At 45.5% G+C, this 12,554-nt stretch overlaps 1 protein-coding gene across 1 annotated transcript; it reads right to left on the bottom strand.

The window, feature by feature from the left end:
* Window positions 1–5,055: 5,055 nt before the first annotated feature.
* On the bottom strand, window positions 5,056–7,818 carry LOC123191684 (uncharacterized). The gene is made up of 6 exons (XM_044604332.1): window positions 7,713–7,818; window positions 7,442–7,596; window positions 7,118–7,331; window positions 5,708–5,859; window positions 5,562–5,612; window positions 5,056–5,465 (listed from the first exon to the last, which is right to left on the bottom strand). Exons 1-6 carry the CDS (start codon window positions 7,816–7,818, stop codon window positions 5,313–5,315), a joined length of 831 nt encoding a protein of 276 aa, XP_044460267.1. The 3' UTR covers window positions 5,056–5,312.
* Window positions 7,819–12,554: the final 4,736 nt, after the last annotated feature.

Raw genomic sequence — 12,554 nt, 5'->3', positions numbered from 1 at the left:
AAACATCATAAGATCCAACTATAATAGCAAAGCTCGCAATACATCAAGATCGTGCCAAATCAAGAACAAGAGAGAGAGAGAGAGAGATCAAACACATAGCTACTGGTGCATACCCTCAGCCCTGAGGGTGGACTACTCCCTCCTTATCATGGAGAGTGCCGGGATGATGAAGATGGCCACCGGTGATGATTTTCCCCTCCGGCAGGGTGCCGGAACAGGGTCCCGATTGGTTTTTGGTGGCTACAGAGGCTTGCGGCGGCGGAACTCCCGATCTAGGTTATGTTCTGGGGGTTTCTGTATATATAAGAGGTTTTGGCATCGGGGACAAGTCAGGAGGGTCTCCGAGGCGGCCACGAGGTAGGGGGCGCGCCCCCCACCCTCGTGGGTGCCTCGGGACTCTTCTAGCCCATCTCCGATACTCCGTGGGTTTCTTCTGGTCCAAAAATAATCTCCGTGAAATTTCAGGTCAATTGGACTCCGTTTGGTTTTCCTTTTCTGCGATACCCAAAAAACAAGGAAAAAACAGAAACTGGCACTGGACTCTGGGTTAATAGGTTAGTCCCAAAATTCATATAAAATAGCATATAAATGCATATAAAACATCCTAAATGAATATTCCCTCCATTCCCAAATATTTGTCTTTCTAGACATTTCAAATAAACTACAAATATGAATGTATGTAGACATATTTTAGAGTGCAGATTCACTCATTTTGCTCCATACGTAGTCACTTGTTGAAATATCTAGAAAGACAAATATTTAGGAACGGAGGGAGTAATATAATAGCATGGAACAATCAAAAATTATAGATATGTTGGAGACGTATCAGCAACATGCCTTGGATTCTTCAATTTTTTCCACAAAGAAAAATAAAAAATATCCAATGACCTTAATGCAGCATAGCAAGGTAGATGCCGAGTGGAAACCGCAGTTCCTATTTACAGCCATATTTGGTGAAACCAACCAAGTAAAGTGCGAGCAACTACCTGAAAGAATCGAAGAATTCAAACCAAAAACTTCGAAGTTCTTTTCCACCAGCAAAGGTAGAAAAATCATTTTCTGGTTACCTTTTTTCTAATGACCTACCCATGATTGACCAATGTCTTTAGTATCACAAAAGCTTACATACTACATATCTAGAATAAAAATATGATTTGATTTTTAGTTATCCATCTAGCATGAGAATAACAACCATCAATATCTGCTTCCTCTTTCAAAAACAGATGCGATAAAAAGGGAATAAAGGATGAAGCACCAACCCATACCCAAAACATGAATATTCCTTCCAACACACAAACGAGGCGTCCGACCTCTTCCAAATAGTCATGAGCGATAGCTGGCAGGAGGAATTCAAAAAGTGAGTTGTTTTCTATTGCACCTCAAACTAGTTAGACCGAGGACAAAAATATTATTAAATCCAGTTTCTCACTGACTCTCACCTTGAAAATTATTTTATTTTTCTATCACAGCAAAACTATACTTAAGCGCATACGTAGAGAAAAAGAAAGCACGCATCTTACTGGAGCCCACCTGAAGACAATATTTGGTCCAACACCAGCACAGATGAACATACCACATCATATTGAAAAGAAAGTGCTCGATGATATAGCAGATATCTATGAAAGCAGACTAGATGCAAAAGAGAGTGATAGACTAATATTAGGCCCAAACTTTGCAGAGGTAATTTTTTAAAAAGCACAAATTTGTCTATATTGCAACGCCTGTTATTATATTGATACCAAGTTGTTTCTTCTGACAACTTTTTTATCGTAATTATTGTTTGCAGCACATACTAGATTTAAAGAATCACAAAACTACTCCTAGCAAATTTAGAACTACATTGCAAAGAAGAAAGAGTCAACTAGTTTTCATGTATCTCAAAGAACATCAACAGAATAAGCTCTCAACAGCAAGCATGATAACATCCCTTTACTCCACAACAAAATCAAAAATGCATTTTATCATGTTCCTTTATATTAAACTGTCATTTAAACATCAATATTTTGTACGCATATATTCATACCACTCAAGAAGGATCATCACTGCGTCCTATATATGTTGGACAAATATAAAAAGAAAGTTCATATTATTGGAATATATTTTTACTTGCGATGCATATATTCACCTTTTATGCACCAACTCTTAAGAATATATTTTTCTTCTCGGCCAAATTTCACAGGATGAAGTGCAAGACTAGAGGGAAGAGGCACTGTACATTCTTTGACTTAGCAAGAAGAATGACATCAAACCTAATGAAATGGGTGATGAGATTAGCAAGATCTTAAGCAAGAATGAACACTAAATCTTTTGATTTAGCCAGCGAAGCTAATTCCATCCAAACATAACAAAACAGTTTAACCATGACTCATATTTATATGTAATCTCGTTGCAAATTGGGTGTCCATGTTGAAAAGAGAACATCATCAGAGTACCATTACACTATGAACAACAGTGCCTCATTTAACAGTGACTCCCAATACAAATTCCTACCCATGCCTCTGGAGACAACTCGCGCGTGCCTTCGGAGACAACTTGCCTGTGCCTCTGGAGAATTCACACCTCACATGCCTCAACCATGGCTAGGTCAACCATGGCTAGGTGTTGTACACACGTGACAATAAATGTTTCACACCCGTGCCTTTTCAGGCGAAGCAGCTTGGCTGTAACACCCGTGTCGTCTACAGGACTTGTATAAAGAATTACTCATGAGGTGTCAACTTCTTATAGTATCTTATGAACTTCAGCAAGATGAATTCCTACCCATGCCTCTGAAGACAACTCGCGCGTGCCTCCGGAGACAACTTGACTGTGCCTCTGGAGAATTCACACCTCACATGCCTCAACCATGGCTAGGTGTTGTACACACGTGATAGTAAATGTTTCACACCCGTGCCTTTCCAGGCGAAGCAGCTTGGCTGTAACACCCGTGCCGTCTACAGGACTTGTATAAAGAATTACTCATGAGAAAAATGCGCTACCCGACCAACACACACTCCGACCTATGCCCCCCCCCCGGTCAAGATGTTTATGAAAAAATAACAAGCAGAAGACGAGCAGGAGGGTCCCCGCACCCGAGGCGCCGTGTACCACCACGACGGAGAAGGTGTTGCACGACTAACACACACTCCGACCTATGCTCCCCTTCAAGATGTTTATGAAAAATTAACGAGCCGAAGGCGAGTTGAAGGGTCCCTGCGCCGGAGGCGCCGCGTGCCACCATGACAGAGAATGCGCTGCAGAACCAACATGCTGCCCGTCGAAGCTGATACAGGAAGCTACACCACTGTGACGCTGCTCTATGCTCCAACTCAGGAAAGTGATATAACTCATGCCTCTCCTACTATACGCCCGTGCCTATAGAGAATTCACACATTGGCATTGACAGGATTCACACATGCCTCTGCACTCTTCACGACCGTGCGTTAACATGTTTTCTCATCCAAGCGTGTGTATGATAAAGTTCCTGTTTTTGCTTACGTGAAAGGTCACATTTGATAGTGTTGGAAGCCCCGCCCGTAACTACCCCATAAAACTCCATTTCTCAGAAATATAATGGGAACAAAAAGGAAACAGGAACCGCCGACGCGGTTGGCGGCTAGTTTCTGTCTGTTATCGCGCAGAAAGGGAAAACAAAAAATTCAAGTAGTTGGAAGGTTAAACTGCAAAACGCACGAAACCACAAACCGGAAAGGGAAAACGGGAACCAACGGCATTGGCTGGTTTTCCCTCGCGGGAGCGCTCCCAAACCGCTCGTTCGGAGCGCTCGTTAACTAGTTGCTCTCCACAACTAGGGATGTGTTTTTTGCTGCTGCAGGCCGACTAACAGATGTTTCCGTTGCCCTGCATGCGGAGACTATGGCGCTTGTACATGCTATTCATCTTGCTGAAAATTTTGGTATGATCTCTTCAGAGAAGCAAAGTTCCAGCTTAGTATATGTTTCATCGAGCATAAGATTGAGTACTGTCCCCGGCAATGTAATAGACCAGCTCATATTCTGGCTAGTCTTGGTTCACGGGGTATGGTCGAGAGCCAACATGTCTGGCTAATTGGCCTACCCTCGGATGTAATGGGTGGGTGTTGTGGCTGCCAGTGCCAATGTTGGAGCAGGCACTAGCTAATGGAATGCATGGTGTTTCAGATTAAAAAAAGCAATAACTAGTTTATGAAGGCTTTTTACTGCAATAATCCTACACCTAGGAAAGTTGGTACCTGCCTAACAAACTCTCTCGCGATGGTGGAGTGGCCCTGCACTAACCAAGATGATATACGTGCACACAACAGATGTACTATCTAGGTTGTCAGACCTTGATCTGGCCGAGGTCACCAGCCCCGCATGATGGAGTGATAGCCACACGTAATGGGATCACCATCAGAACCGACAAGGTATCATCTGTGCACGCCACCTAGGAACAATGCTATCACCCACAGCGAGGGAGAAACAGGGCCGAAGCTAAGGACGTGCTGCCAGCAGATTTGGTTTCGTCTCGATGCTTGAACAGCTTGTGGTATGCAAATAAGCTACTATTCCAGACAAGGTAAATAAACAACACAAAAGAAATTGGAGAAGCCTTCCAGCCTTGTTCACATATGACATTACACACAAACGTCATAATAGCTAAGATTAAGTCGAGTGTTTAACTTGGTAACAAGTTCAAATACTCGAAAGCTCCACTGAGTTCAATCTACTGATAAATGAAAACAGGTGATAATAGGCAGGGACATCTTCACTCTTCATCTGAATCAGGGGCAATTTCTTCATCCGACTGTAAAATAGCAGCAATGAAAGAACTAGTCAAAAACACAAAATTTGAATACAAGATGAGTTCACGGCCATGTCGCATACAGGCAGTGCCTCCAAAAGACAACAGAGCTAGAGAACTGCAGACGACTGACATTCAAAAAGGTGGCTGGTGGCGAAATATATAGTACTATGGACCGTGATTGCACAGTAGTCCAATTTTCAGCAACACTACTTTTCTCAGCAGTCAACGAGTATATGGAGTCATCTAAACAAAAACATGCAACGGCACAACTAATCTTGTACATGGCACAACTAAAAGAGCAAAGGAAAACAAATAGCTGACCAGTTTCAAACACCAAAAATGGACACCAAACAGATTTAGTGACCTCCGAACAATCAAGTTTCAGGGTCTATACAAACCCAAGCAAACTACTGAGCCGTTCAGAGGCAAGTGCCCTATTCTTCTCACAAGCAGGTCGCCAGAAAACAGGCTCGGAACTAAAAAACAGTTTGGTAACACTACCAACATCCAGGAGCTTTCAGGTATTCTTCCTCTAAACATCTAAAGATTCACGTGGGAATCGGACAAAAAACTTGACAAAACACAACTACTAACACATTGAAGGAGATTGGGACTCGATCCTGGAGATGTATTTCATGTTTCCGTGGATAATTAAGACGTTTGCAGCGCATATTCTCCAAAAATTCAGCATCATCAAGGAACTTCAGAAGATGATAAACACAAAAGAAATAATTAGTCCAGTGGTTCAGAATCAAGTTGCCACAAAATGGTTATTTACCACAGAATTATGAAATTACCTCAAAGAATTCTCTTATCCTTTTCTCCTCTCTTTTTATCAGTTCTTCATCCTGAGCTTCCAGCAACCGAGGATAAAACACATAGTTAACATTGACGCAGCACATTGAAGATACTAAAACGCTAGCCAGTACATAGATCACCATACAGTGTTACCGGAGTCGACCCACTGCTTCTCATTACAGGGACCAAAACCAAGTGGGAAACAGATGTTCATGTGGCCGCCTTTGAATGAAGCAGCACACGGGTGCTTCATACCATCACTTTTATTGTTTGTACAGCCATGGCAGGTAGCTCCATCTAAAGACAGGTATGAAATTTGTCATTTAAGTATCAGATGACTAGCCTGGCTCAGATACAACAAGAATAGCTGAATAAGTGCCAAAAAAATGCATGATTGCAGCACCTACAAATGGCTGTGCGTGAACCAGTTGGATTGTGATATTACAGACATAAAGCTATGTATGGTATAAGATGGCACAATGGGCAGGCAAACAGGTCAACAGTAAGGGCTCCACAATAAACCAGAAACGCATTTGCAATTATATTATATATATATATAGACATGCTAAAGTCAGTGTGCACGCATTATAACCTAGCATGCGCTCCGGCCGCCCATCGACCCACCGGCTGTATGCGCTAATTAGCCGAAGCACGGGCTGGACGGTAAAATCTACCGTAATGAACTTACGACCATGCCTGCTTTCCTCTGGAAAAAATGAGTAGTAACGAGTCACGATCCACGCGCAAGTTAACATGCCCAATCCCTCGCACACCTACACCCGGGTCCAACGTAATTGACAAATGTAAAAGAGCCCAGCCCAGCAATTAATTGCTACAATCCAGTAAATTGGGTCTGCAAAAGTAGTAACAATGTTACCACCTAGTAACTGGACATGCAGAAGTAGTAATGCATTACTATCCTGGTTTTACTAGGTTACCATCTAGTAATCGGACCTGCAAAAGTAGTAATGCATTATTACCCTGGTTTACTAGGTTTACCATTGACTCCATCATAGCATAGTAATCCGTTACTACATTCAAGCGTTGTTTCCAACGAAGAGAGCTCTTGTAGTAATGCATAGTAATCCGTTACTACATGCTAGCAAGGTTTTACACTTAAGGCTCCAACCAACGATTACTAAGTGTCTCGTAAACAATCCTCGTCCATTACCATCCCTACTATTCCTGTTACTGCCAATAAATAGTCACTCCAGAGACGGGATACATCCGACGAAGCATGGTAATAAAATTAATTCTGTTACTTCTTTTAACAAAGCCCGTTACCCTCAACCAGAATAGCGGTGGAGCGCAGCCTTCTCCGCATGACCCACGCGCCTAATTAGGAGAGGCCGGAGCGTAGGCTAAGAAGAATGCGCGCTCACTTACAATAGCGCAGCCGTATTTGAGATATGAGTGTAAATTATCCTTGCCATCAGCGTTAACACCACAGAAAATGCGGATAAAACATCCTAGTGTATCGTTCTGATCTATATCTAACAGATAATTTCAAACAGTATTCCAAAAATGCATAATTTGAGATAAGAGTGTAAACTACCCTGGCCATCAGTGTTAACCCTGGAGAAAGTGTTGATATAATATCCTGTGATATCATTTGAATCACATGCGACTTCAACGAAGAATAGACTGGTGCTGCCCGCATCATCGGCACCCTCTTTGGTCTTCACAGTGATATTGAGATAATAGTACCATTCGACACCTTCGCAGATTGATTGCCAATGAACAATTTCTTCGAGTTCATCCACAAGATCCTAGAATAAGCATTGATTGGATCAGTAATGTTGCATGCACAAAGCAGTAACAATAAAAATACAACACAAGCCTGGTAGTGGGACAGAGTGAAGGCGAGCAGAGAATGAACCTCATCGTCATTCCGCTTGTCCAGTAAAGCTTCAACCAGTCTCCGAACTTTGTCATGTTCCCTCTTCGCTACTTGAGCCCTTGTGTGTAGACCTTGCTGGTGCCATTTGGGAAGTAAAGATGTTCCTGTACAGCACGTTCCTTCTTTGAAAGCATCTTATCAGACCTAATTTCAGATCAGAGCATATGATTAATAGATGTTCGTTCTTCAGAGAAGTTAACGATTTTCTTTTGAGAGAGATCAGAACATTACATGACATTGCTATTGGGACCATTGGGACAAGCATAGGAATCAACAGCACTTCCAACTTCTTCAAGGCTCTGCAACGGCTTATCACCCAGAGTAGGATATGTGTAAAAAACTCCTGAACTATCCATTCTGACATAAACTGGTGTAGGCAAACCGGGATCTCTCCAGGCCAAAACATGGTTTGTGTCGTAAGTCTCTGGACCCCTGCAGTGGGTAGGCTCGGTCAATGAGTAGAAGAACGATGACACGCTATGTTAGAAGATATAAACACATGGGATTTCAACCAGATGGAGAAACAGAAAACGAGAGAGCAAAAGCTTTTTTTTTCATACTCATCAGACTCCGAAGCGTCAGACAGATCGGAAGATGACTTTTCCTCACCAGGCAATCCCTGAAACGGAGAAACAAGCTAGATGAGTACATAAGAACTATTTGTGTATATCTCAGGAGATTGAACATAGTGACACGGCCAAGTTGAACGGCGATTTGCAATCCAGGGAGGCGTAAAGCCAACTGAAATGCACTTCTATATCTACGTACGTTTAGATTACAAGTAAGAAACAGGTGACCAAAGAGAGAGGTAGGGCATACACAAGTGCAGAGAATCTGCCTCCGACCTGATCCACCGGCTGAGACCTGAAGCGAAACAAGCAAGCCTGATGAGTGGTATAACCATTTTTAAAACCTTACGAGACGAATTACCAAAGATATATCATGGCGTGATGTGGCCTGAAACCTTGCCGCGAGAAATCAGACAGAAATTTAGTTACAAATTACCGTCCACGGAGAAAACAATTCGATTTCGACTAACCAGAAACAGGAAGTGATGAGGGACTGAGAGCAAGATCTTACAGGGAGAGTGCCATCCTCTGCTTTGTCTTAGAAGATCTGATCTTTACCGGCAGGGATGACCTCCTCTCTTGAGGCTGCTGCCTGCCCTCAACAGATCCCGGCGGGAACATGACGGCGGTGGGAGTGTCTCTTCTATTTCGTCGACCCTTCCTCCTCTGTCGCTACCACGTCCTCGGCCTTTCCGTCAAAACCGACGTATTTTCGTTAATGGCGACTAACTTGACCGGCGGTGAGGAAGACGATTCGCCGACCAGAGTGGAGGTAGAAGGCGAGGTGGCCGTGGGACTGAACGGCGGGGACGAAGACGATCCGCCGACCGGCGTGGAGGAAGAAGGCGAGGTGGCCATGGGACTGACCAGCGGGAAGGAAGACGGAGATTTAGGGTTCGGGCGATTTGCTTTCTCGTGGGGTGGGTGGGGAAAGGGCAGAAGAGAAACACTGTGTGTGGTGGGTGGGGAGGCAACGCTCGCTCGGCGGACCTGGCCAAATGGGCCAGCCTGCGTTAAACGGACCAGGCACGACACTTCTGGCACGAGAAGGTGCGTCCGCCCGATTTTTCAATTTCAAAAATAACAAATGCACGTCAGGCTTACCGGCGAGAGCAACTAGTTAACAAGCGCTCCTTCAGAAGCCTCACAACGATCAGCGCCACTTGACGCGCTCTCACACATTCGCCACGTGTCGCGCTCTGGGCGCTCCCTCCGGATTTTGTTTTCTTTTTCGCACGCGTTTTCGTCCTTTTAAACGATTTTTTTGGGTTTTTTTCGATGTTTTGGTTTTCCACCGGTCTTTCTTATCTTTTTGACAAAAAAAATTTGCGCAAAAAAATGTGTTTTTTTCTCCTTTCGTGAGAGTCACGGTTTTGCTTCCGCGAGAGGCACGGTTGTGCTTTAGTGAGAATCCCGGTTGTGCCTCTCGGAAACGGAAAAAAAGCGCGTTTTTTGTTTTTTTTTCCTTTCACGAGAGTCACGGGTTTGCTTCCGCGAGAGGCGCGGTTGTGCTTTCGTGAGAGTCACGGCCGTGCCTCTCGGAAACGGAAAAAAACGCGTTTTCTGTTTTTTTTTCTTTCGCGAGAGTCATGATTTTGCTTCCGCGAGAGGCACGGCCGTGCCTATCAAAAAGGAAAAAAACGCGTTTTCTCTTTTTTTTCCGCGAGAGGCACAGGCGTGCCTCTTTCAAAAAGGGAAAAACCTGTGTTCCCAGTTCGGTTTTTTCATCCGATTTTTTTTTGAAAAAAAAGTTCGTCAAAACTTATCAATATGGGATCTAGTTTTGAAAATCTCGACGCGAGGAATCCAATGATGAAACCGGTTCGAGATTTGGACGCACGGTTTGAGAGATAAAACGTTTTGAATAAACGGATCTATGGAAAAAAAAACTCCCAGGTTGCGACAAGTGGCGTGCTGCATGTGCACCACTTGTCGCAGCTTGGGGGGTTGTGGTGATCTTTGCAATGAGTACTCTTCAACTAGTGATTTCGCCTACCGGCGGGGGTGGTGTGAGTTGTCTTTGCTTGTCGGCTTGTGCCGAATGCAACCATGCAAGGCTGCATGCATGTATGCACGAAGCACGCTGTATTTTTTTAGATTAATGTTGTCATTTTATTTTTTATTTTTTTTGCAGGAAAGCCCTCGGCTCTATTCATCAGCTATAAAGATAAAAAATAGAACACATATCCAGGCCCAGCCATCCCCTTCCGTCAGAGTGTGCCGATGGCGTGTCGCCGCCCCTCCGTCGCTAGAGTCGGGCTAACCATTGTTGATCACGCAGCTAGGAAGTCATCAATGCATAGCCCCAGAATGACCAGCACCCAGAGGAAGGAGATGCTGGAAAAGTTGTTGTCGAAGAACATCAAGACTCGACAGATCGCCAGATCTACAAGCAAGCACCACCGGAAGCTCGTCGGCGCCGCCCCAAAGGACCTTGCCGAGGTGGGGGGGAACTCGAGTACTGTTATTACACACCGATGCCGCCGCCACCACCTCACGAGAGCCATTAGGAGACACTACCCTACTATATACCACACCTCATGCACGAATCCGAGGTCTCCCCACTCTCCAGCCGTCGGAAAAGCAGACGGGGAGGGGAGAGACCGTTGATCCAGCCGTCGGCAAAACGAGGGACACGGTGAACTCCTTTTCCGCCTCTCCACAAAACGGTTACTAGATGCGATTCGCGTGCAACTGTTCAATGTTGCCGCTTTATTTAATCATAAAAGTTCGGGAATCTCATCCGAGATTACATCTAGCACATAGTCTGGGGTAACCCCCAACCAGACCTTACAAAGTTCATCACCGACACCGACTCTAGCTAATTTATGCGTGATAACATTAGCAGAACTATGAACCCACGACACTTTAAAACCAGAAAACAAAACAAGCATCGCCTTGATCTCCTGTATCCACGGCCCCGCACTGGACATCTCCATGTGTGGTTGGTTCAGCACATGCATCACACTTTGAGAATCAAGCTCCACATGGACCCTCACAGCGTTGATTTCCTGCACCACTTGTAGCGCCGGTGTGTTGGCCAAAATCTCCACTATTTCATTATCCACTAGGCCAGGAAAATGATGACAAAGCCCAACCCTAAACGCTCCCCCGTGGTCCCTAATCACTGCTCTAGCTCCAGCTCCTCCCTTGTCACCGGCGTGGAGGAAGAAGCCAAGGTGGCCATGGGACTGAACAGCGGGGAGGAAGACGATTCTGCAACTGGCGTGTAGGAAGAAGACGAGGTGGCCATGGCACTGCTCGGTGAGGAGGAATACGGTGATTTAGGGTTCGGCGATTTGCTTTCTCACGATGGTGGGTGGGGAGACAACGCCCGCTCAGCGAAACTAATACAAACCTGGCCAAATGAGCCGACCCGGCTTGGCCTAGGTTAAACGGGCCAGACACGGCACGGCCCGGCCAGGCACGCGAAGTACTCGGGCAATGTCGGACGGCACGCATGCTAGCCTCCCAGGCCCAAGCACGGCCCCTGGTTAAACGGGCTGGCCTATAGGCACGAGCAGCACGTCCTCCCGATGTTGGCCTGACAAAGTTGTCTTTTTCCCTCTAGTTAGGGTTTTGGTTCTCGCGCTGGCGATTTTCTCCCTGCCGTCGATCTTCTTCTTGATGGTCGTGTGACCCGATCCGTGATCCTCGATCGCGCCGATCCATGGCTGGCGGGCCGAACAACGGAGTTGGGTTCCTATCCAAATACCTGATCCAATCTACGTCAGGTAAGGAAATCTCCATGGCTACAACTGAGACCTCGGACCAAGCGGGGGTCAGCGATGTGGAGAGGATGATGCAAGAGTTAGGGCTGAGAGAAGAGGATCTGGACGATGTCGTCTTCGATGAGAAGGAAGCACCACCAGTGGCTGCGCGTTGGGTGGCTTTGGCTAGGGTTCATACCCCCAAAACCTATAGCCAGACGTGGTTCTTCTAGAATATGAGATCCGCTTGGGACTTGGCACAAGAGGTCAAGTTCAGACCGCTAGAAGATAACCCATACACAGTCCAATTCTCGTGTCTTGGGGATTGGGTGAGAGTCATGAACGATGGCCCATGGCACTTCCGAGGGGACGCGGTGATCCTCAAACCTTATGATGGGGTGACAAAGCTAACGACCATCAAGATGGACACAATCGAGATATGGGTGGAAATCCATGATGTACCGTATCTGTATGCCCATCTAGTTCCATCTCTTGCTGCTAAAGTGGGGGAAGTTCTATTTGCCGAACCCCCGTCGCAAGATTTCGCGGGAAACTTTTATCGCGTTTGGGTCAGAATTGATGTCACAACGCCACTGAAGAACGCCGTGTCTATGATCCGTGAATCTAAGCACCAGATTTATCGAGTGAAATATCAGAAGTTGCCAGACTGGTGCGCAGTTTGCGGAATGCTTGGTCACTTGTTTAAGGAGCATGGCACAGGAATACATCCTCCATCGGCTCTCGTCTTCAAGGAGTTACGGGCTGACTGGTTTATGAGATCTGGCCGAGGTCCAGGTGGTGGCCAAGGTCGTC

The sequence above is a fragment of the Triticum aestivum genome, chromosome 2A (assembly GCF_018294505.1).
Source record: "Triticum aestivum cultivar Chinese Spring chromosome 2A, IWGSC CS RefSeq v2.1, whole genome shotgun sequence".
In the NCBI taxonomy this organism is placed as follows: Eukaryota; Viridiplantae; Streptophyta; class Magnoliopsida; order Poales; family Poaceae; genus Triticum; species Triticum aestivum.
Note: the sequence above shows the minus strand (reverse complement) of the source record. Positions and strands in the feature narration are given on the sequence as shown.

Bases quoted from the DNA above. Each gene is read 5' to 3' on its own strand.
- LOC123191684 (XM_044604332.1), bottom strand. From the start codon at position 7,818: ATGGATAGTTCAGGAGTTTTTTACACATATCCTACTCTGGGTGATAAG. The intron at 7,332-7,441 runs GTTCATTCTCTG...TGCTTATTCTAG, and splicing joins ACAAGCGGAATGACGATGAG to GATCTTGTGGATGAACTCGA. The intron at 5,613-5,707 runs GTATGGTGATCT...CTGGAAGCTCAG, and splicing joins GGGTCGACTCCGGTAACACT to GATGAAGAACTGATAAAAAG.